General features: G+C 31.8%; 1 protein-coding gene and 1 long non-coding RNA gene across 2 annotated transcripts; both read right to left on the bottom strand.

Annotated features, from left to right (window-relative positions):
• Nucleotides 1-79: 79 nt before the first annotated feature.
• On the bottom strand, nt 80-26622 carry LOC134698086 (uncharacterized). The gene is made up of 12 exons (XM_063560378.1): nt 26329-26622; nt 25233-25439; nt 22572-22736; nt 22121-22186; nt 21235-21435; nt 20163-20327; nt 19538-19603; nt 18906-19115; nt 18374-18538; nt 17888-17977; nt 2037-2133; nt 80-1615 (listed from the first exon to the last, which is right to left on the bottom strand). Exons 1-12 carry the CDS (start codon nt 26384-26386, stop codon nt 1396-1398), a joined length of 1710 nt encoding a protein of 569 aa, XP_063416448.1. The 5' UTR covers nt 26387-26622; the 3' UTR covers nt 80-1395.
• On the bottom strand, nt 13083-15678 carry LOC134696541 (uncharacterized). Its single transcript, XR_010102966.1, has 2 exons — nt 15477-15678; nt 13083-13883 (listed from the first exon to the last, which is right to left on the bottom strand). It is a non-coding gene; the product is annotated as an uncharacterized LOC134696541 (long non-coding RNA).
• Nucleotides 26623-26928: the final 306 nt, after the last annotated feature.

The following is a 26928-nucleotide window of genomic DNA, read 5'->3' as shown; positions in this document are numbered from 1 at the left end:
TTGATGATGTCTATTTGATGTTGTGGTTTAATGTGCATAAAGATTAGATTTAACATTCTTATAAATAAATAAAACAACACAATTTAACCAAATGTTTATTAAAACAACAAAGTCATGATTTTAAATCTGTCTTATATTATATAGTATTGTATCTGTAGATCGTTTTTATAATGAGCAATAAATGAAAAGAATATCTCAGTAAATATTAAAACTGATTATATCCTTTTGATGCGTTTCAACCTTGGTACATTTGAGTGTAGATATACTTTTTTGAATTCAGATGAAAATTCAGTAACATTATATAACTAGCAAAATAAAATGACGCGCTTTCACTGCTGCCCAGAAAAACAGAAGCTTACTTCTATTAAATCATTTAAAATAATTCATAATATATTTATCCAAAGTTCAAACGGTGTTAATCAGGAGCTAAATTTGTATTCAGTTAAATAAGACTTCATTGTGAATGATTCGTAATAATTGTATGCCAATACACATTTAGTGTAGTGGCAATATCATTATCTATTGATTGCAAAGTTCCTTTTGTATTTATGCATTTTATGATTTATCAAACCTTTTTCCCCAATGATAACTTATTTATGACACTGACTATTCATAAAAAGTCCAATATATAGGTAGCTTTTCAGGTATCAAAACCAAGGCAATATGATATGTGATTGAATATTTTAATTACAATTGATGTTGAGTCAGCAAAACAACAATCTTAAAAAACAATAAGTACATCATTTCCATATTTGTCAGGAATAAACAACTGGTAAAACATAAACTCAACCATTGTTTGTTATCATACATATCTCTTATACACCAACAAAGACAGGTTTGATAATTTTAGATATTTTAAAACAATACATAGATGCATAATCTACCAAAATAGATATTAAAAACGTAATTAAAAAAAAACATAATTTTAACAGTATATAAAAGGAAAATGTAAACATAACAAAACTATACGGACGGTATCGAAGACAGTGTACCATAGCGATGCATTAATATATTAAAAAGAAACACAGTAGAAGTTCTCAATAATTAAAACTAAATTAATGTTCAACAAAATGTAAAACAAGTACTTGTTAGTAAATTGAAATACAACGATCACGTTTACGAGTCCTTTGAAAACCATGGATGTTTAATTGATGAATATGAATATTTGTAAACACTTCTAAATATATAAAAAAAAACAGTATTCACTTATCAACGATTATGCAGATACTATTACAACAGACAGGTTATCCGATTGATCTGTTGGGAAACAGAAATATACAATCCACAAAACAAATTTTCTTTTGGATTCAGAACATTTTACAGAGAATAACATGTTATTTGTTGTCCTTGAGGCAATTCTCGTCTAGTTATTTCAATGACTTTCTCTTGTAGTATTTAATATGATTTCATTTGTCCGTAATTTGTACTGTTTGGTGGAACTGATGTCATACTTCCTATGAACTGATTCGCAGGGTTGCTTGGAGTTACTGTTTGAACCATCTGCAAACCAATATTTTTTTCGTTTTGAAGTATCGCCTCGTCATACGTTGGAAGTTTTCCCTTTACATCGACAAAGCTGACCGCGCGCTTAGATACGGTTCTTTGTAAGAAGAATCTGAAAAAAACAATACATATTAATTTCAGTTACAGGATATTTTTCCATATTAACCTCTATGTTAAAATGTCTTCCGTGACAAAAAAAAATGTACATCACATCGGGAGGAATTCCGGTAATTGCTCATTTAAACATTCAAAAAAAGTGTCAAGATTGTACATCTATACACAGAGTTATTAGCTCATTGCATTACACTTTTTAAACACATGTATAGTAATGAATGAAAACAAATAACGTCACAAGCTATCAGAACATCAAAATATCTCAAATATTTTAATACAACTATTATTTTGCAAACAGATCGATGAAAATTTAAGTTACATACTTAATCTGTTTGTTTAATAACGTCAGTTTAGAAATTGTTTTCTTTTACAACTAAGTTTTAGGATACGGCTTGTTTCTATACTTAGCTAACACTTACTTTACAAGAAGTATAGCCAGCAATATTGTGGAAAGTACTGCAAGCATACCAACAATGACCCATATATAAGGCTTGTCATCTTTGTCGTCCTCGTCATCTATAAAAGCAAGTGAGATTTCTTCTAAAAATATCATTTAAAAGATGCAGTATTCTGTCCAAATCAACGTGAGTAAAAGTAAAAACCATAATATTTATGTACAGTACATAAAGGAAAAAAACAAAGCATTCCTAAGTTTTTTTAAATGCTTAAAGCTACAATAAGTGCCATGAGATAACGGATTAAACCTTTGCGAGAGTATATATTTGGCCTTTTAACATGGTTAAGACGTAACATTAACAATCATGTATATGAAAACCCAACAAACACTAGAAGCCCGATTTCAGTCTGAAACGGCCATTTTGGTCTGATCACATCTTGATTGACTGGATTTACCGCTAGAGAAATTCGTCCAGATATTTCAGATCGTTTAGTCGCTGTTCAGATCGATAGCCTCATCAGGTAAATCAGTTCGTTAAGGCGTATCAAGACGGAAAAGACTGAATCGTCTAGCGGGTTGTTTAGACCCGTTAAGACCGTGTCAGACCAAAACAGACCATTGATACAAAATTACGTTCAACATGCTCAGACCCTGTTTAGATCCGTTTAGTATACCGGTTTGATAACACGAGTTGCGCCCCTTCTACTCGTTAATGCATTTTAGATTAATTTGTATCTATGGTTTTTTTTTATATTAGGATTTGTTTGAAGTATTATTTTGATTAATTACAAAGAAAAATTAAATCTTCTGTTGATTCTTTATTTCTTTTCTTGTTTTGTCGAGGAACTAATAAATTATTCGTCTATATATGTTGTTTATTTTTTTAATAAATGTTAGTTTATATAAATGTATATTGGTAATTAAATGCAAAGACGTATGTTAATTGTATACACACCAGAATGTATGCCATAAACCTTAAAATGTTGTGAACACCGGTGAAAATGTTTTTCGTATTTGAAGATTAATAACGGAAAAACCTAAACGTAACCTAAAAAAGTTAAGGATCCACAGAAATGCACCGGAGGCAAATTAACACATGCATATTTTGGTTTTATGTATGACATTTGCTTTAATTCGTTTTCTGTTGATATATGTCCTAGTTAACCGTTGAAGCTGTTGCTTTTTGTTTGCATGTGTATTAATTTAGGGAGATTTACTCTATTTAAGTTGGAAAAAAATATTCCCGACATCCGGAAATTCGAAAAAAGACTTCTCGGATCCCGAAACCTGGGTCCAGTTTCACGAAGCTGTCTTAGGACTAAGACATGTCTTAGGATGGTCTTACGACATATCTTAGTCCTAAGTGGGTTTCACAAAGTGGTCCTAAATTAGGACATCTCTTAAAGTTGGTCATAAAGTTAGGACAACGCGAGAGGTGTCTTATGATGGTCTTAGGATAGTTATACGTTTATTTATACAAATTACACTTATTTTTTATATTAATTTTGAAAAAAAATATCTTATTATCATCTAATGATCTACTCTCCTGTTCCTGCTTTTAACGTAATTTTTCTAGATTGACGGATTATCATGATTTGTCAACAATGTAAATTCGATGTATAATTGATATCAAGATTGCACGATTTTATCCCTTAACCTTTTATAACCAATAAAGTCGAAATTGAATTCAACTCACTTGTACCAAAAAAATTATCATTTTATATTCTTGTTTTCTTAAATTTTCATTAAAAATTTCATATTTATATTAATGTATTGTTTGAAGATAATTTATAAATAAATGACTTTTACTTTTTTTATATATTTTTTGCAAATTATGTCATTTATATTGAGAAATACGTTTAGAATAATTTATGGTAAGACATACTACATTTACATGATTTTTTTTCCGTAAATCATATTTATATTTGAATATTTAAAGAACTTGAGACAGGTTTAGGATGTCTAAGCTAAGATCATCCTAAGACAGCTTCGAGACGAGGTCTGAGATATGTCATAGGATAGTCATAAGAGAATCATAAGACATGTCCTAAGATATGTCTTATGACATGTCTTAGGATAGCTTCGTGAAACCGGCCCCTGATCCTCATACTGCATTCATTCAGTCTCTGTCGGGACAGTGTTAAAGTATCACCGTATAATATGCATTTTCTAATCCATATGATAGGTATACTGTACTTAGTATACATATGGCGTTAACTTAAACAAAATCTATTTTAGTTAAAATGGTTGAGTTCGATGGCACGTGCTAGTAATCAACCGGGTCAACAGGTAACAAAATCAATGATCCGTAACGTAAGAAAGTACATGCCTATTATATATTACAATTACTCTCATCATCATTCTTAATAGAAAGGTGCCGTAGGGCTAAACGTTAATAAAGAATTAATGAATTTGTGTATACACGTATTAGTGATGTCTGATCGTCAGTTTTTAATATACATGCTTATGTTTTCAAGATATTAAATTGAGCAAAAAAACATGAACTGTTCGGAAGTTTGTTAAGTATTCAAAAGAAACTTTTCGCTTCTCTACTTATATAGTTTACAGAGTATTCCTTTAAATTATGTCAGTTAAATAAAGTAGTGTGTATTTGTATTCTATTTATTTTGCTAATTGTATCATTATAATATTCATTTTGTATTTCACTACTATATATACTTTAAGTTGTAGTGTGATTGATTGTTGGTTGTTAAAAGTCCAGTGGCAAATATTTCATGCATTTTCAGGACCAGCTGTAAGTTGAAGACATATATGGAACTCACCGGTGTAGTTTTCACGTGTTATAATAGATAAAAGAATAAGTAATTTCTAAAATATCGAAACATAAAGGAGGCAAGGCGCATGGAATACCCGCACTTATCAGTTCTTTTCTCTGTTTTGTCTTAAAAAGATAATGTTATTTTTTTTTTTTTATATGTTTATCTAATTCACGATAACTGCGGTGTATACGTGCTGTCAGACGAAAGACAAATATGTGCCCTTTAAATGTCTTTTTTACCATGGATCGCTTGCTTTCGTCGTATTGAATGGAAGCTGCGCTCAAAGTACTAATTCTTTGGCGTATAACGACCAACCATGATGTGAACAATCTTCTAAAGATTAATTTTGAAATGTCTGACATTGTAAAGTTCGTCTACAGTAAAACTTGTAAAATGCATTTTTTTGTACAAAAAACACTTCATTTTGTTATAAAAATTTTAGTTCGAAAAAACCTTTTTTTTCATACATTTTTTGTTCGATTTAAATCCAATGTTATCATTAACTACGTTTCAATATTATTTTACAAATATTTTATCATATTCCATCCAAAATAAGAGACTAATTTTTCATGTTTTAAAAAATTAAGGTGTTGCAATACTTTTTTCCATGTGTATATATGTTTCTGCATGGGTGATTTGTACAGTTATATAAATACAGATTTAATGTTTTTACAAAATGCATTCATTTACACGTATTGAACGAATTTGGTAATTGTCATTGTTTGTCGGGAAAACACGTACTTGTAATAATTATCCATTCATTTGACTGTTTTTCCCCGAGGGCTAATCATAACCTATGCCATATGGCATGGAGAGATTAATAGAATAGTTTGAAAGGGTTTAAGCTATTATTTCGGGCGATATCTATTTGTGCCAAAAAGTAACTCATTTGCGCCACAACTTAATTGCGCCAATACTTCTTTGGCGCCACTTAATTTTCAAAACTATAGGTATCATTTGCGCCAATAAAATAATCATCTAATTGCGCCAATTTTTTTTTATTTATATAAAATAACTAAATGATTGACTTCCCTCCTTCTTTATCCGGGCTCGGGATCGGCAGTTTACCGACTGGCGGAGTTAAAGTCATTTTAATAACAAAAAGTATGCTGAATTAAAACGTTCACTTGTATAAATATACACAGTTACACCTTAAAATGTCTCTGTACATCATTGAACTAAAGGCTGGTATTTGTAGTTGAGAATAGACACATATATAATGTCCTATCTTGAAGCCATGCATGTATAGTATAAAGTTGTTTGAAATATTTTGGACAAATTTTATAGATACCAGCAAAACTTCCTCTGAAATTGTACACAGAAATTTTAAATTTTAAATTAGCTTTGCATCCTAATAAAATGATCCCGCTTTCTGGATCGTTACACAATACAAAGTCATCATCTTTGTTTGTAACAACACCAATAGCATCCACTATTCAGTGAAATTCGGCTGGAATTTAAGTTGAGCCGGTGAAGTTTTCTTCTCTCTATATACATTTACTGACGCACATATTTTAAATCTTTCTTTTCTTAGTTTTCTTCTTCAATTTTGAAGAGCTCTGGATTTATTATTTTTTTAAGGTAGCTCTGACAACATACTATTTGCTTTTCTTTTGCTATAGGTAAAAAAATATTTACAGGTAAATATGGCGCAATTTCATTTAATTAATTGGTAAAAAATAAAGGTTCCGTCGTCAGCATTCACGCCGACTAATTCAGCATTTAGGTTCAGTCTGTGGTTAAAGTTTTGTTTTACATCAAAATCGTTGTCAAACATAATGGAATTTCGAAAAATTGGGACATTGGCTTCTTTATGTCCAAAACACAGTATCCAGGGGAAAATTTTGCATATATTTATTTTCATATTTCCGTCTTTTACTACTAGATGGACCTCGTTTTTCCTGAACAGTTAATTTCATGTTTTGTCTGAGGTTAAAGATTTTTGTGCAGCCATCAATAACCGGTTTGTTTAACCGTACAGTTGCAAGTTAAATGCATATATCCATGCAGGTCAAGATCATGATAATGATAAATGAATGTTGAAACTATTTTGTTCTACATGGCGCTGGACTTTCACTCGTTTGTTCAAAATGCAACAGTCAGACTGAGAGCATGTATATATCAAAGTGGGTGTGGCTTTTTTTCACCTATTTTCAAACTTGAAAGGAGACCTCTTTCAGCGACACGAGTCTAGAACATTTACATGTGGCAGTTGCAAGTAATAGCTATATATAGATTCTTACATTGATACCAGTGGATTATCGGATTTATCCAATCGAGATAGTTAAATTATCAATTTTAAAGTCCGAGCCGCATCGGCGAGGACTTTAAAATTTATAATTTAACTATCGAGATTGGATAAATCCGATAATCCACGAGTAACTATGTAAGAATCTGTTTCTCTAATGATTAATAAGACATTTTCTTTTTTTTGTTAACCAAAAATCCCCTTCGAGTGCCTTTCACATTGCACAAAGTTGTCAATTTCATTAACACCTGTTATCATATTTTTATTCATTCAGTTAGTTAAAAAGGTCATGACCTTTGAAATCATCCAATGATCTTTTGAGATCACTAGCAACCACACGTTGATTAAATTTTTTTATACAATGGGTTCGGAAAGGGATAAATTTCCATAAAGTTAGAGAAATAAATATAAAAGAGAAGATGTGGTATGATTGCGAATGAGACAACTGTCCAAAAGAAACCAAAATTACACAGACATTAACAACTATATGTCACCGTACGGCCGTCAACAATGAGCAAAGCCCATACCGCATAGTCCGCTATAAAATGCATTTCAAAGATACTATAATTAGAATGAAAGGTTATAGAGTATATTAAACGTACTTACAAAATATGTCATCTTGTAGAATGTGATTTCACAAATATATTATTTTCAAATTCGCAGTCCAAGTCAACGTAAAATCAGTTACACACATTTTTCATGCTATAAATCCATTTCAACAATATCATTTCAAACACACACTAGCTTGCCTTTTCATTAATTTAAATAATACAAATTCAGCTAAATTTTGTTTATTCCCATCAACAGAGAAATCTCACACTTATTCTAGACGTTAATAATACTCATGCACTTCAATTTTATTAAACAATTTATTGATACGGATGACAACACTTTAAAAATACGGTTACATCAGGGTGTAAAAAAAGTGAATTTGTTTTAATTTGAATTCAAAGATAGATTAAACGGTAGCTTTAATAGTGAAATGTACTATTTTTTGACTCGCCTAAATGTATGTTGCATAGATGTATTTGACCCCAACAATTTTATTAAGATCATGCTGTAAATTATATTTATAAAACCATTCATTTGTAAATACCGCATATATCTGCTCACTGTTTGAATATAGAAACTTGTCGATTTTATAATATTGAGACATATCCGAGATTTTGTATTATGTGTGATAAACAAGTAATTGAAGATGAATATCATTTTATTTTAGTATGTGAAAAGTAATGAACTTCGAAAGAAATTTATCAAACCATATTGTTGGAGGAAACCGTTGAGTCATAAACTTATAAGACGATCAATGCATTTGAACGGGGACATATAGTTGGAACTCGCCACTTTTTTTTTTTTGTGATTGGTTGGGACCCCATTACAGGCTCATAGTATTTTGAAGCATTTTTGAAGTAATCAAATATAATAAACCAGAGACATATATAACTTGTAATTTATGTCTCTAAATGGACGAATGATAATTTTTACGAAAAGAAAGAAAAAGCAAGTCTATCCGAAAGGTGATTGTCTATTTGATATTTAAAAGGAAAATGTATAACTATAGTGTGTTCATTGTAAACTTGAACCATAATGCATAGAATTGTCTCTGCATGTTTATAACAGTCACAAGTCACTTCTAGAATTAAAGGTCAGCGATCGATTAAAAATTCGTGCAATTATATTTTGTCAAAATTTTCCAGAACACGTTAAATTTAATATCAGAGCCATATAATACATGTTTTATATCTTTGACTATTATGCTAGTAGACTAGTATAGTTTTCTCAGGTTATATTCTCCGTTGATATGTATCTTTCCTTTAAAGTCTTGTTTTTTTTTCTCTAACACTTTAGAATAGTATATACGGGACAACTTCCGAAAATAATCTTTCAAAATGCAAATTTAAAACTTGTATGTCAAATAATTTGACCACATGACAAAAAATTCTACAATAAACATTGGTCACGCTCGACAGATTTCGATATGAGACAGTCACACGTGCCGTTACAATAGCCAGTGTACACGCATTAGCGCACACATGTATGTCAAATAGGTCTGATTGGAGGAATGTTTCCGAAAACACGCCTACCTCAAACTAATACCCAATCAAACGCCTTTACCAGAAACATAAATAATACTTGGAGATTTGGTTGCGTATTATATTCTTTTACTATTTTATTATTTACTTAATCTTAAATTTTTTACTTTTTTTATTCATTTATTTATCCAAATTTTTTATTTTTAAATTTTTGTTTTTATTAAACTTTCTCATCATTCTAAATTATTTAAATTACCACATGGTAAACATATTAAATTATTTAATGCCCAAAAAGGCGCAAGCCAGGGCCGACCGTGCAAGGGCTGTATAGCCAGTCAAGGTCGTTAAAAACTTCCAATTGTTGGTTGCGTATTCAACATTTGAAAAAGTTTATAACACTCTTTAATTTTAGCTAAGAAGCAAAGAATATGCCCGAAATGCAAGTTTACCAATAAATTTCAGCTATCTAGTGATGAAAATAAATAAAAAAAAAAAATACAAATTAAAAGTTTTTCGAGTTATATAACTATAAGTCTTTTATCTGGCAAGAACAGCCCAATTTAGCGGACAAGCAGTCAAGTTATTCTTTTTGCTTTTACTGAATATACCAAGAAAGAAAATAAATCCCGATATTAATTTGAAACTTTGTTACTGAATACTTTTCCAAGAAAATATTCACATCTCTTGGTAACATGCATGTCGGAACAGAAAATTCTCTTGGGACGTCCAGTAGCATATATATAACGTGCATGTTGGAACAGAAAATTTGGCATACAGTACTTCAGAACGATGTTCACATTATAATACATTATACCCAACAATTGTGATGACGAATTCCTTCCTTTGTTCGAGAACAATTTTATTTAAATAGAAATCTGTGATTTTACTTTGTCCATTACTTCGACGAACCAGAGCAGGTTAAATATCGACCTGTTTTTAATTCAAATTGGTTCTCTTCTTCTTCTTTTGGTATACAATAGTCCATGGACATCCCATGATAACATGCTCAGTGGCGGATCCAGGAATTTTCGTAAGTGATGGCCCACTGACTGACCTAAGAGAGGGACCGCTCCAGTCACGGTTCAGTGATTCCCTATATAAGCAACCAATTTTTTTTCCCAAAAAGGGAGGGGGCAAATTGCATGTTTATTTATGTTTAATTGTCATTTTGCTTATTTTCTTTGGTTACATCTTCTGACATCAGACTCGGACTTTTCTTGAATTGAATGAATTTTAAATGTACGTATTGTTATGCGTTTACTTTACTACATTGGCTAGAGGTATAGGGGGAGGGTTGAGATCTCATAAACATGTTTAACCCCGCCGCATTTTTTGCGCCTGTCCCAAGTCAGAAGCCTCTGGTCTTTGTTAGTCTTGTATTATTAAATTTTTAGTTTCTTGTGTACAATTTGGAAATTAGTATGGTGTTCATTATCACTGAACTTGTATATATTTGTTTAGGGGCCAGCTAAAGGACACCTCCAGGAGCGGGAATTTCTCGTTACATTGCATTGAAGACCTGTTGGTGACCTTCCGCTTCCTCTTCGATACATTCCCCATTTCCATTCTTAATTTTATTTCTTTCTTATGTTCAATGTAAAAATGTATATAATTTTATCTTGCAACTATCTATAGTTCCGTAACTTTCTATCAAGGCGTATAAAAGAATGGTCGTTAAGTGCGTATATATATATTTTTGTTAAATCAATTTTTCTTGTATGTTTCAAACTGGCCTTTACTTTTGACAACGAGTACTTACATTTCCCCAAATTTACCATTGGAAAAAATGTGTAAGCAAATTTTTATTTTATCAAATCTCTTTTTTGGAATTATTTAAATTTTTATGAATAATATTCTTTACACCAGAAATGTTATTTATAAACAGTAATGACTAGTGTATCACTATCGGACACGCAGGACAGAGATGTATATTATCAAATGATTACCTATGCACCTGGAAGTTTAAAATGGAAAGATTCAAGTTTTCGGTCGTGTACACTGACAGAAGTGAAATGATGCATGAACTTGCAAGTCCGACAGGAAATCGCTTGAATACCTGGAGGTGTCACCTGCCAATACATCTGGGAGTAATACCTTTAGCCATGCTGGTGATCAGACAGGTGAAGGTCTGAATTTATTTAAATAAGTTTATTACATAAAAGAATTATGGACAAATTAGATTTTTGAAAACAATTTTCACGGAACGTCAGGGTAATACTTGTACAAGACATTAGTTAATTTTATTTACTTTACATTAAAGTAAATAAACCCAAGTCAGGAGCCTGTTATTAAGTGGTTGTCGTTTGTTTTTGTGTTACATCAAGGATTTGTATCAGTGATATTGTTTGCCTTAAATTAGTGGAGAATAAAGGCTTTTTCCCCTGGGGAAAAAGCCCAATTTAAAAAAAAAATGGCTTAAATTATTCCCAAAAAGACCACTTTTTTCCCAAACAGTGCAGTCTTAGTAGTAATTGTGCATATTAAATCCAAACTGAAAAACACTCTTTAAACATTTTGCATGCCTGAAATGACTATATGTGCAGATTTGATGGTCTGTTTATGAATAATCACTGACCAAAAGCGGTCTTATTTCAAAGCAAGGGTAGACTCTTGAAAGGGGGTCTGTAAATTGAAGTTTCAGTCAAATTTTTGGTTTATTTTAAATTTCCCCAATTTGATGAAAATGACGCATATTTTCCCAATAAAAAAGGGTAGAGGTAGTTTTGAAAAAAGCCAACAATATCACTGTGTATAGTGAGACACTATACAAATCCTTGGTTACATATTTGTTTTTGTTCATTTATTTTCATAAATAAGGCCGTCAGTTTTCTCGTTTGAATCGTTTTACTTTTTCTTATAGTTATCGGGGCCTTTTATAGCTGACTAGGCGGTATGGGCTTTGCTCATTGTTGAAAGCTGTACGGTGACCTATAATTGTTAATGTTTGTGTCATTTTGGTCTTTTGTGGAGAGTTGTCTCATTGGCAATCATACCACATCTTCTTTTTTTATATTTAAATAGTCTCCCCTTATTTTTTTGTCTGTAGTGTTTTTGTTGATTGCTGTTTATCACATATTTGTTTGTTTGTAGCTCATGTATACTAGTATAAATCAAGTTGTCATCACTGTTGGGTTCTCGTCTGAATTTTTTACATTAACTCTGTTAGAAGCCTAGCTCTTTCCAAGCAGAGCCATTTATAGAGTGCTCATCATGAAGTTTAAGTTTTTGGTCTTTGCTGAAGGGTGTGCAGTGACCTATTATATAGTGACTAAAAAGAAAATCACTTGGTCTACATGGTTTATAGTTTAAGTAATGCAAGTCGTCTCATCAAAATTCATACCCAGTGGTGGATCCAGGGGGAGGGTTCAGGGGGTTGGAACCCCCCTTTTTTGGACGATCATGGAATGGGGACATATAGTTGGAACCCCCCCTTTTGTCTTGGGTTGGGAATCCCCAATTTTTTAAATGGTTGGATTCACCCCTGATACCATATCTCCTTAGGCAAAACAAAAATTATGTTTGTTTCCAACATGTTCAATGTAGCTTACAGCTTCTGAGAAACAATTCAAACATTGATGACCTTCTGCTGTTGTCTGCTCTGTAGTCAGGTTGTTGTCTTATTGGCACATTCCCCATTTCCAGTCTCTAATTTCATTACGAAGTATCTGAGAAACAAACCTAACCATGTTAACATTGTATTAAACTGAAATAACCAAAATCACTTAGATTATCCATGAAATAAAATTAAGGTCAGGTCAACCTAACCTGATAGACAAGTAGACCTTGCAAGGTACTCATATACAATAAAATGTATCCAATTACATGTAATAAAATGTAACAGTATATTTTACACTCATTCCCTGAACCAGCTCTTTTAGCTTTTATAAATTTAAAGCTCTATTAAAAATAGCTTACATCATCACCCCAAGACTGTAATACATATTTCTTGCATATATACAACCAACTTTCATGACTTTCATGTAAGGCGAGACAAAATAAATTGATACTTTGAAGTACATGTATTGTTTAATATGTTCGACTACTACATGTACTAGTATAAAATGCCAGTTTCAGAATGAACAGTAATTTAGAAGATTGTCACCATACATGTAGATTCATTCAGACTATTTGAACTACAAATGTATACAGCAAGCTGTCATTTGACTCTAAGTGCAACCAACAACCGTGCCAGGGCTGTAAAGCTTGTCTAGGTTGGTGAAACTTCCATAATCATGCATATATGACACTAACCAATTGTGACGGACCGTGACAGACCCTCACGAAAGGTCAAAAAGGTTTAACACTCCCAGCTGGTGGTACATGAAGCCAACAGTAGCAACGCCAGCACAGAAATTCTTATTATATCCAAATTCTTATTTTAAATGTATAATTATCCAAGGTGAATTCAAATATATATGATCATGATGATGCACTTGTAGTATTGACAATGATCATGATGATTGTAAGATAATCACTGAAACTATGAATTTTCATTATTCCAATTTCCTACTTTTTTTCCTATGAATTTCAAGTTTGCTATTTGTTCAATTCACAATTTCCTTTTTGTCCAATCAGAACATCCCATCAACATCATGGCATAATGCTGTTAGCTTTATCAACGTTATTTCCAATTGCAATAAGTAACTCAAAATTATGAATGAATCCACCGTTTCGCAATTTACAGCTACAGAGGTGAGGTACCGTATGAGAGTAATTTAGTGACACTATATACTTCCTATGTATATATGATATATATGCCCCTTCATAATCTTGCTGGGAATCATGCTCAAACCAATGTGATATCTTATCTACAAAAAAAATTTACATTAAGAATTAAGTATTTATAACTTGTATTACATGCGACTTCTATAACATGTATAAAATTAAATAAGTCAATAGCATTAATACTATTTTATATACTACTGTTAATTCAGAAATTAATGTGAGGTTTTTATTATTGCGAAAAATGCGACTGAGTTGTAAACGCAATAACTTAAACGCACATTTTGTGATATTTTATATGAATTAAACAGGATTTTTCACAAAATCGTAAAAATTAAAATCGCATTTAAGTCATTAAGTCTAAAATGAAAAATTCGCAATAATTTGCAAGCAATAATTTCTGAATTTACAGTAACTACATGTATTTGATTTGTCACGTGATATTTGTAGTAATAATAATTCAACAAATTCTTTTAATAATACTTTTTTATTTCAAAATAGAATTTGTAGAATATTACTACATACATGACAAAGCAATGGTATGCATAGATTATAACATGTTATATTTAAGTTTTACAAAATTTAGAGCAAAACAAATCATTGATAACAATTCAGGGGAGAGTCCAGCCATTTTGAAAACCAGGACAAAGGGGGGTTCCAATTACATGTCCCAATTCAAATGCATTGATCCTCAAAAAGAGAAAGGGTTCCAACCCCTGGAACCCCCCTCTGGATCCGCGCCTGCAATTTAATGAAACATGCCTGCAAAATTATCTTAAATTTCTTATCACAAAAGTGTAAAAAATTGTCGTTAAGGACGCAATGCTGTCACATCATTTGGAATCAGGGCACAATATCAATATACTCTTTTTTTTGCCCCCGGCAATTTAGAGGTTATTGCATATGCAAACCCAAGCCTTGAAGGTATTCATAACAAATATGTGATAAATTATAATTATTGTACATCACCCACCAGTGGCTATATAAATAGGTGCATCATCATTGTAACATACATGTGAAGATTGGTTGGTTATGAGTTATAAAAAATCCAGTGACAGATATTTCATGCAAATTTTAGGACGTGACAGTTATCAATACATTATTAAACATACAATAAATATGAATATGTAGGGTTACTCTAGTCCAAATAATTATGACGTTTGGCAAGGCTATTTAAATTTTTTTCTGGGACGCCTTCCTACAACGTCCTAGGAAGGCGTCTCAGAAAAAAAAAAAAGCCTTGCCAGACGTCATAATTATTTGGACTAGGGTTACTCCATCAGGGGGTTAGGTCTGGTAATAGGCCCCCTCCCCCCCCCCCCAACCAAACCATTGTGAATACACACAATGGTTTAGGCAATAAACAGGTGTGTATCCAGCCCTTTTTAAAAGGGAGGATTTAAACCATAGTTTATATGTACCTTTTTCAAATCATGCATTGATCTTCCAAAAAAAGGGGGGGGGTCCAATCACAGGAATAATTTTTTTTACAAGCCCAAATTCTTACTTTGCCTTTGAACAAGTTACTGTACAAGAATGTGGTGTATTAGAAAGTCAATTCATACCTGTATGCACAAATGTAACAAATGTAAACATCTTTCCTTCAAACTCTTGGCCGGATCAATGATTATTCTCATGTCTGATAGGCATGTTTTAAAATATTATTCATTTCTACTCACCAATTGTAATTTCCAGCTCAGCTTATATTGTGCTGTAGTGTCCATCTACCATCATGGCATGTCAACGAATTTGTGTAAAATAAATTTGCCATTTGAAGATGCCGACATGCGACAAGTAAAGAGGGTACGGTAACGTTAAATCGTTTACGGGCTTATTTTCCGTTTTTAATCAAACTTGTCAGATTTGATTAATTATCGTCAGAAAATGTCCCTTATGGATAGTAATTCAAATTAAACCAGCTTTATTATGCTGTATTCATGTAATATATATAACCTGGTCTTCAAATGTACTTCAGGTACACTGGCCTTTTTCTGCTATAATATTCAAACTTTATCCTTTAACAAAGTCTTCTGGTGTGTAATATTTTTTTTATAAAAGGCTCTCGAATTATAGACTAAGTGAAAAATAAAGATGGAAAGTCAAACGCATGAGTCTGGCAAAAATGAACGGACAATGGCATGACAGTAAACGGAAAACGAGAAAAGACATAGATTCTAGTTATATATATATTTTTTTCCCTGCCTCACTCAAATGCAATTTATATAGCCAACATTAAAAGTTAAATGAATGCATTCATTTACAATATTAAAAAATGTTACATCTTAAATTTAATTAAACATAATTATTAAGATCACGCGTTTTCAAGTGTTCACGCACAGGCACTTGTCTCAGAAAAAAAAAATCCTATATACCTTATTATAATAAGGTATATAGGAAATTTTTTGGCACTTGTCTCAGAAAAAAAAAATTCTATATACCTTATTATAATAAGGTATATAGGAAATTTATTTTCTGAGACAAGTGCCTGTGTGTTCACGGCCGACATCCGTAATTATTTAATACGGGTGTAAAAATGATCTATTGCGTCAACATGACAAATTTTTCACCACCCACGACAGTCTGTAATTGCAAAAACATGTATTATAATCACTTGTAAACCTTTAATATAAAGGTTCAGGTGCTTACATTCAATAAATAAATGTTATTTCGGCAATCTGTTGAACTTTTTTTAGTCATTTCGCGGCGGTTTGTTCAGCAGTATGACTTTGAGCTATTTTTTTAAATATATACAAAACATGTTAAATAGGATGTAGTAAGAATTCAAATTGAATATTTTTTTTATTTAATTAACATGATTAAAGGGACGTGGTAGACTTTCAGTTAACATAAACCGTCTTCTTTCTAACTTTTATTTTATTTTTAAAAGGGGAGCAACCCCTGATAAACAATGGGAAAGTTTCACTCGTTTTGTGTCCAAATGATTAAAATCTGAACACGACTGGACACGGTCTGACAACATCTTGACGTAACTTTGTATCCATGGTCTGTTTTGGTCTGACACGGTCTTAACGGGTCTAAACAACCCGCTAGATGATTCAGTCTTTTCCGTCTTGATACGCCTTAACGAACTGATTTACCTGATGAGGCTATCGATCTGAACAGCGACTAAACGATCTGAAATATCTGGACGAATTTCTCTAGCGGTAAATCCAGTCAATCAAGATGTGATCAGACCAAAATGGCCGTTTCAGACTGAAATCGGGCTTCTAGTGAAATATAAAGAAAATGATATTTATGAATAGATTATCAAACCCACAGTTGTTGCACTGAAACATTTTTCATGCTGCGATGTAACAGGTTGGCTATCAGATAATTGTTTTCGTGTAGTTCACGTGGTATATTTTATTCACACACATGTTGAATACAGTATAGTGATTGTCAATCGGAGACATATTAGCCTTAAAGGACATCCCTGTTGACCGTTGCAATAATTTAACTGCCGTCTTTGAGCCGTTGATATGCGACTTTTGCACTGTTAATGTATGTCTTTATCAGAATAATGACTAGAGTTGCCGACGATTTGACAACTATATGATTAAATTACTTTTACATCAACTAATTTAAATTAATGAAACAGGGTTTGACCATGGTTCATTAAATTATTTATTTTACATTCTACATGTTCTATTTCTACATGTTCGATGAGCAAATTCAACTTTTTTTAATGCTCCATTTATGGGTTTTATGTTTTCTGATCTGTGCGTCCGTTCGTTTGTCCGTTCGTCCGTCTGTCCCGCTTCGGGTTAAAGTTTTCGGTAGAGATAGTTTTTGATGAAGTTAAAGTTCAATCAACTAAACACTTAGTAAACATGATCTGTCTAATTCAAATGCTTATTAGAGATTTCATCCCATTTTCACGGTCCATTTAACACGCGGATGGGGCATCTGTTTACTTGGGACACATTCTTGTTTATTATTTAACATGACAATAGAAAAAAGGCGATAGATACCAGAGCAACAGTCAAACTCATAAATCGAACATAAACTGACAAATGTCATGACTTAAAACGAAAAAGATTCTTTAAATGACTCAAAGATGTATCAAATACTAATAACACATCGTCGATACCTTTATGTGAATTGTTGCCTCCTGGTGGCGGTTTTCTGGAAATGGTGGTGGTGGCTGTGGTGGTTGTAGGGTCAGGAACAGGGAATGTACCTTAAATATCAAACGAATAACACAATAATGTTATTACACCTTTTAATGATTGATCAAGATCATCTTAGATTACTAATCGAACAATAAGTAAGCAAGTTGAATCTCTCAACCTCTCACAAAATCAAAAGAAATACATAAAAAAAACTAATTTAATCAATAAAGCTATGATTTGCTGAATGTTTTAAACAAGAATAAGAAATTAACAATTGTTTAAAATCCTTGGGTATGTACTCGTTAGTGTGTTAGAAATGAAATGACTAGACTAAGTGTTATTAACCTGACCATTTCGTAAGTTAACGTTACGATTGTTTCCTTTTGAATAAGATATTAAAAATTAATTCATTTGTTTAAAGTCAGTACATTACATGCATTACGGCATACAAAAACAAATCTTACCAAAGCAGTAGGCCGATTTATCAACATTCAACTGCGTCAAATAGTAGGTCCTGTAGTTACCACAATTTCTAACTTTGATATCATACTCCTTGTCACATGTGGTATATAATCCTGATTGACATACTTTTCTGTCAACGGTTTTGTCAGAAACATCAGGTAGGCTTCCTAAAACATAAGAGCAATATGTTGATGAGCTTAAATATGGTAAATCTGTTTAGTTACCAAATAACAGTTTATTAGACATATTTTAGAATGTTCATTACCTCACATGAATATAATATCAACTATGTAATTGTTTGGTTTTATAAATTTTTTGATATGAGCATCTCTAATAAGTCTTATGTAGACGAAACGCGCGTCTGGCGTACTCAATTATAATCCTGGTACCTTTGATAACTATATCAAAGATGTGTTATAAGTATCTCTTCGAAACATATATAATTACGTTATTTGTATACCTACAAAACAAACAAAAATAATACAAATATATGCTACAGTCCGCATATACAAGTATTGAAAGAAAAATATTCACCTTCCATCCAAAGCGGATATAAGGTTCCACACTGCATCATACCAACGGTTTCATTGACTATGTCATTTCCGGTTACACTGTCGATCTTGTACCATCCTGTTGTTAATCGACTGTCCTCTATCGCCACGTCAGTCGTCTGTAGTGTATAGTTCGATGACCGTTTCATTTCCCCTTCGAGGATACCGTAGTTACTGCTATGACATGGGTCGACTAAAACGATAATATGACTTTTTTAATTGAACTTTTCTAATTGCGCATAATAATATGTATATATGTTTCCTTGTTAAAAGGTTGTCAAAGTATTGGTGCGGTTTACACTTTTAATCACTTTTGCAGACTCTGATTACTTAAGCTGACTTGAGCGAAGCCATTCATAATTTGGAATCTTAAATAAAAATTAACTTCGAATGTTAATAGTACTTTTACTTTTTTTATAAAGCGCATCTTATAACGTTTATGTAGATGGGGCACGTTTGCCGTGCACATTTATAAGCTTGCTACTTTTGATTATTATTTTTTCAAAGTATTTAGAATGTACAAAATTTTTACGTACATGTATCTACATTGTTCGTTATTTTTATGAAAGAAAGCTGAATTGAACTTATTGAACCACATGAAATCGTTATACGTACATTCACATCCTGGTGTAAACCCTTCATTGTCAGATGTTTCCCCAACTGGACATTTTACCTCGGTACCTAGGAAAATAATTAATAGCATAATATAAGTTATTCAAAACAAGTATCAGAGTAAAATAATTATACATGTCAGGATAATTGTGTTTTTGAAATGTGGCTGGTAGTTCAAAGAATTTCTTGAATTAAACTGTTTTGTTCGTCCATTCTTCGACAAAAGGATGTCATTTATCTAGCATTAGCAATGTATCGATTAATTCCTGTTCAAATGGTCTCAATGTATCAGTACCCGTGTCTGATATACCCCGTGTTTTCCCAATTTTAATTATGCATGAAAATGTATTAATTATGTCAAATTTTCCCTTGACCTGTTATATTGGGTTGATGCATATCAGATCCTGTTTTCTCTGTTCAATACACTCGTTGTCACCTGAGGAGTAATACATTGCAATAACGGATATGGTATATTTCAAATGAACTACCGATACCATCGTTATTAAACAACAGTCGCCTCTTAAATAGATTCAAAGTGTTGCTTTTCATAAATTCTATTGTTGATGGTCTGTGCTAGAAAATCGCTTAACAGTGTTCAGATTGAAATTACTAAAATTAGTTTTCTCACCGAAGCAATATGCTTGGTAGCATCCACTTGTAGGTTTCAAGTTGTATATGTAAAACTCGTCACAGTTCTTAACCTGGATGTCATAAGAACTAGTACAACATCCTCCGTTATAATTTCCAACACACGCCGTTACATTTGCAATTTCGCCGGAAGACGGGTAGGATCCTGCAAACATATTATTATAAACCGGTTGTAGTAAAGAAAAAGATGGCTACGTAAAGCATACTTATTTTTTCAGCAACGGTATGTTTCAATTTTTTATTAGTGTTTCAAATTTATGAATTCAAATACACTCGATTCTTTATGGTTTTTTTTGTTATACTGCATGGATACACATGAGCTCACAAATTATTTTATAGTTAATTCACTTCAAAAATACTTATTGTCAAAGCAAAAAAAAACAAGAACACTGCGGTTATCACGAGTTGGTTGACCGTTATGGAATAACCGTTTCACAAATGATATCGGATATGTTCCTTACGTCGTAACTACAATCCCCTTCCCTTTAATGAATTTGACCTACCGAATTAGACTTTTTACCGGATTTGTAATCACATAAGCAACACGACGAGTGCCGCATGTGGAGCAGGATCTGCTTACCCTTCCGGAGCACCTGAGATCACCCCTAGTTTTTGTTGGGGTTCGTGTTGTTTATTCTTTAGTTTTCTATGTTGTGTCATGTGTACTATTGTTTTTCTGTTTGTCTTTTTCATTTTTAGCCATGGCGTTGTCAGTTTGTTTTAGATTTACGAGTTTGACTGTCCCTTTGGTATCTTTCGTCCCTCTTTTATAGCATTTAAAAAGCATTCAAAACACTACCATTTTGAGGCGTTCCTTCAGTAATTTTATCAACAGCTATAATAACTATTATTAATTGGAGAGCAAATTGTTTTATCTTTTAAAGACCTTTTAACATTTTTGAATATTATTTCCTTCTCAGAAAGAGAACTATATGTTTCACATGATTATTCATGACCATTTTATCTGTTGACATGTATTGCATTGAAATAAATAATGCGTGTGTATATGTTCAACGATACTATTAATTTAATTGAATGAAATTAGTTCCTACCATCCATCCATATTGGAGAACTGGTTCCGCATTTGTATCCACCTACTGGACATTCTGTTGGCATAGTATTTCCTACGGCACTTATTGGACGGTACCATCCTGGTGTAAGGGTATTATCACATAGATTTCCTATGTCTGCATTGTTAACTGATCGTTCCCAATGATCTAAAGTTTGATGATTTTCCTCGAGGCATTCTTCATCTAAAAAAGTATTCATTATAAATTGACAGTTCTGCAGATTCGAATGAGCAAAACAAAAGTCCGGTTTCTATTGAATACTAACACATTAGCTAACATAGAATCACCGTACTTACTCCACGTATAACCACCGGTTATCAAAACGCTCTGTTATAACTTGTACACAACAAGATTCAGTTAAATATATGTTACTCTGGCTAGAATTTTTTTTTTAATTTACTATATTTCGTAATATTTATCTAAATTTGCTGCAAAAACATTATTGAATAGCATTCAAGTTACTAGCATTAGAATATGACATAAAAAAAATCTAAAAAAAGTTTTGAATATAAAAATTATAATGGATGTTTGGGTTGTCATTCCGTTCATTCTTATGTAGATTGCATGAAATCAAATTAAATTAAATTTAACAGGTTTATCTTATATTTACCAGTAATGCGTTTGTCAAAATTGACCGTAGATAAACAATGGTTCGAACGAAAGAATAATATCATATTATTAATGCAAGTATGTATACAAAAATTATAAAACTATGGGTTTCTATTGTGGTCTTCTTCTCGTCAATTTGATTTTTTTATGATATAACGGGGGCAAGGGACAAATTTATAATCAAGCAGAATAACTTGAAAAATGCAGATATTCTTAAATTTTGGGAAATAAAACATAAAATAAATTATTTAAAACTTACATCTACATCCAGGGGTAAACCCGTTGTTGTCTGATGTTTCACCTGCAGGGCATGCCAATTCGGAACCTATAAAGACAAGATTTTATAAACAATTCCATATGAAGATACCAAATGTATCTTCGATCTATTTATGATTAAAATAAAGATATCTTAAAATGCTGCTATTCAATTAGTCAGAATAGAAAATGTTAAATTGTATCTTTTTAGCTAAAACAACAGGTTAAATCTACAATTCTGCATTCAAAAATGCCTGTTCCAAGTCAGAATATGATATTTGTTGTCTATTTGTTTTATGTGTTTGAGCTTCAGATTTTACATTTGATTCTGGACTTTTCGTTTTTTATTTTTATTTTTGCACAGTTTATTATACCAAAAGCTTTTTTTTGTATCTTATAAATATTCTTTTTGTTCTCACATCATACTTTAAATAAAACAAATGGTGATAACGTACCAAAGCAATACGCCTGATAGCATGATGATACTGGAAGTAAATTGTACACAAGGTAATCTGTGCAGTTCTTGACCTCTATGTCATAAGAGTGTTTACAACAATCTCCATCGTAATGTGCTGCGCATGCTTGAACTGTCTTCACATCTCCAGTGTCTGGGTATGTTCCTAGTGAGAAAAAAAAACGTGAGTGAAATATAAGAACAGGCGTCTATATAATATAGTGCAATGTTTACAAAAGACTGAAATACCTAAATTTTAGAAGAAAAAAAATGAAAATGATAAAAACAAGAGGCTCTCAAGAGCCTGAATCGCTCACCTTAATTCTTTTGGTTAAATCTCTCATCAATGATTATTTTGGCTTATCAATTTATTTAAATGTTTTTTGGATCGTCCTATTTTCTTCAAAAGCCAAAAAAAAAATCATTTTCTCCTATGTTCTAATTTATCCATAGTAGCTATGTTTCTTGACATACAAGGAAATAAAATATAAAATTTATACTAGATACTCTGAAACTCATTTAGCCTAAGTTTAGCTGAAATTGATACAGCAGATTCAAAGGAGAAGATTTTTTTAAAGTAAGTCAACATGATGAACAAATTGTGAAAAAAGTATTTAATGGGCAATAACTCATTAAGGGGTAAAATTTTGGTCAAATTGACAATTTTGGTCTAATTGACTTAATTGAAGATCTTACTTTGCTGAACATTACTGCTGTTTACAGTTTATTTCTATCTATAATTATATTCAAGATAATAAACAAAAACAGCAAAATTTCCTTAAAATTATCAATTCAGGGGCAGCAACCCAACAACAGGTTGTCTGATTCATCTGAAAATTTCAGGGCAGATAGATCTTGACCTGATAAACAATATTACCCAGTGTCAGATTTGCTCTAAATGCTTTGGTTTTTTAGTTATAAGCCAAAAACAGCATTTGACCCCTATGTTCTATTTTTAGCAATGGCGACCATGTTTGTTGATAGATCATAACTTTGGATACAATTTACAAACTAGATACCATAAGGAACATTCAGTTAAAGTTTGGAAGTATTTTGCCCAGTAGTTTCAGAGGAGAAGATTTTTGTAAAAGATTACTAAGATTTATGAAAAATGGTTAAAAATTTACTATAAAGGGCAATAACCCCTAAAGGGGTCAACTGACCATTTCCGTCATGTTAACTTATTTGTAAATCTTACTTTGCTGAACATTATTCCTGTTTACAGTTTATCTCTATCTATAATAATATTCAAGATAATAACCAAAAACAGCAAAATTTGCTTAAAATTACCAATTCAGGGGCAGCAACCCAACAACGGGTTGTCTGATTCATCTGAAAATTTCAGGGCAGATAGATCTTGACCTGATAAACAATCAACCCATGTCAGATTTGTTCTAATAGCAATGGCGACCATGTTTGTTGATAGATCAAAACTTCGGATAAAATTTATAAATTAGATACCCTAAGGAACATTCAGTTAAAGTTTGAAAGTATTTGGCCCAGTAGTTTCAGAGGAGAAGATTCTTGAAATAGTTTACGACGACAGACGACGACGGACGACGACAGACGACGGACGACAGACGACAGACGACGGACGACAGACAACAGACGACGGACGACGACGGACGCCAAGTGATGGCATAAGCTCACTTGTCCCTTCGGGACAGGTGAGCTAAAAACGATAAAAAGCAAGAAAGACAGACAAACAGACAGACACACACAGATATATATAATATACAAAAAAATATCGACCATGTGTGGATTCAATTCAATACTCAGCAGAAAAAATATATAATTTTAGTCAAGTCATACTTTCGACTTTTGAACCATTCTGTCAAATTTATATCTTTACTTTGCAACAATGACAGATATTCATATTGCATATGCGTTTGTCTATATTATCCCTTAATTTTTCAATCCGTGTCATAATGACTGACAGATTGTTTAATATATTTAATCATTAATATATCAGTAGAATGATCCCATTTTGATTTTATATCTGTTTATTTTTTTACTTTTACATACAAGAGAGTTTATACAATACAATGACAAGTATTTCATAGATTGTTACGAAATATATATCAACTGACACATCATTCATTCTAAAACGAAACTAATGAAAAATGTATATATTACATTAAAATATCTCGATGTCAAATTAACATCTGATTATGTTAGGACATACGTGAATGCATATATCATAACAATTACAAAAGTTAGCTATAAATGCTCTCATTTTTGCACGAAAACTGGACACGAGACATAAAATGAACTAGAATATATAAATGGCTTACATTCTACCTTTAATCGCTAGCCTGTATAACAGACTATGACGTATGGGCTTTGCTACATGTTAAAGGCCAAACGGCAAACTAAAGTTGTTAATGTCTGTGTCATTTTGGGCTCCTGTAGAGAGTTGTCTCATTGGCAATTATACCTCATATTTTTTTTATATTTATCTATTTTGATAAAAATTCAAAGTTACCAGGCTACGTTTTAACCCAAAGAAAGGAGACATATAATGGTTGAGATAATTTTCTATATCTTATTCTTGAGTTCAAACTACACGTTGTGTTAAGTCTTAAAAAATTATTGTCGTCTCTTTTAACAACAATTATAGATTCACTTTATATCTCAAGCATATAAAGAAGGAATAAATTACCATTCATCCATATTGACATAGATGTTCCACACCTCATTCCGCCATAAACGCATTCTGTTGGCATTCTTTCTCCCGCATAGCTAGTGACACGGTACCAGCCAGCTTCTAATGTATTGTCGCATATGGCGGACGGTAAGGCTGCATTTGCTACGGACCTAGCGTCTTCATTTTGTGTATCCAAAACTTTATATGTAAGGCATGGGTCACCTTGAAATAAACCAGTAATTACATTAATCAACATATATATCACGTTATCAACAAATTTTTCTTTTCATTTCAACTCACTTTCATTAATAATAATACATATGGTTGAGGATTAAACAGATTATCACTAAATTTGTAGTTAATTAAAAAGTAAAATCACCAAAAATAATGAACTCTGAGGAAAATTAAAAACGGAAAATCCCTATCAATTAGCAAAATCAAATGATGAATTACATCAAACGAAAAGACAATTATCATGTTCCTGACGTGGTACAGGCATTTTCAAATGTAGAAAATGATGGATAAACCCTGGTTTGGAGCTCTAAACCCCTCACTTGTACGACAGTCGCATAGTATTCCATTATAAATTATCATTATCTAATTTTGAGGGTTAATGACTCTCCTAAATAATATATAAATTTTAACAATCATTTTTCCACGAATTGTTTAAATGTTTCTGTCATATTAATAGATGAAATGTTTAGTGATTTATTACAATTTGATAATTAAAATACTTCATAAAGAACAACCAAAAAATTATAATAAAAACCATTTTTACTTCCGAACTATAATCATGAATATGAATTTCAATAAGTGTTACATAAATGTATTATTAGTCACGTTATACTTGTATATTTCTTGACGGAGAAATTAGTTTATCTTTAAGTTGTATTAATTAGCAGTGTATTATAAAATTAATATATTCGACCTAGAAACAAATGTCAACAAAATCTACCTATTTCTAATACAAAATAGATTCACAAAGAACATTTTTATGATATGTCTTTACCCTAAAATAGAAGTGTACCTGAATTTTGTAATATTTAAACCACCATTTATATATTTTATTTGAATTTTAAGTTAAAAAAAACAACTATCAATTGATACTCACAGTTAATCGTTAAAACACGAATGAAAAGTATCAAAAATAGTGATAACATTTTCTCCATTGTATCTGTAAAGTTATTTTCCTTTCACATTATGTTACTTCCAATGCATTAAAGTCTGACATTTTGTTTGATTGTCCTCATATACTTCCTGATTAATATGTGTCACGTGATTGGTTTAAAACCCAAACAAAGAATCCATTGATTGTTCATATAACATATGAGCCAAACTTATAAAAATGTAAAACGTATCAGCATCATCTTTTGGCAAGGACGTAAATTGATTTCATGATCACCAGCAATAACAATTTTCTGATACGTTCTTTAAAATCAATAAACCATATCAAATTTTCTTCTCAGATTTGCTATTATAAAGAACTCGTGAGGGGTAATGCATAATGATGCATATACTTGTAGTTTTATTATTATTTTTCAACATGTTTAGAATTATCAATGTATAAGTGATGAATAATTCAGGGCCATTTAATATCTATATTGGGTGGTTACAATGTTTCATCATATCATGCATTATTAGTTTAAAACACAATGTCTAAATGTATTAATACCACTGGAAATTTTCTAAAATCTTGGATGCACTCCAAAGG

This window comes from Mytilus trossulus, chromosome 14, assembly GCF_036588685.1.
Source record: "Mytilus trossulus isolate FHL-02 chromosome 14, PNRI_Mtr1.1.1.hap1, whole genome shotgun sequence".
Lineage (NCBI taxonomy): Eukaryota > Metazoa > Mollusca > Bivalvia > Mytilida > Mytilidae > Mytilus > Mytilus trossulus.
This window is presented reverse-complemented; position numbering and strand designations above follow the sequence as displayed.

What these genes read in the sequence shown, in the direction of transcription:
- LOC134698086 (XM_063560378.1), bottom strand. Translation starts at nt 26,386, where the DNA reads ATGGAGAAAATGTTATCACTATTTTTGATACTTTTCATTCGTGTTTTA. An exon ending in TCGTGTTTTAACGATTAACT is followed by an intron (nt 25,440 to 26,328) that starts GTGAGTATCAAT and finishes GTTTATTTCAAG; the next exon opens with GTGACCCATGCCTTACATAT. An exon ending in GTTTACACCAGGATGTGAAT is followed by an intron (nt 19,116 to 19,537) that starts GTACGTATAACG and finishes TTATCGTTTTAG; the next exon opens with TCGACCCATGTCATAGCAGT.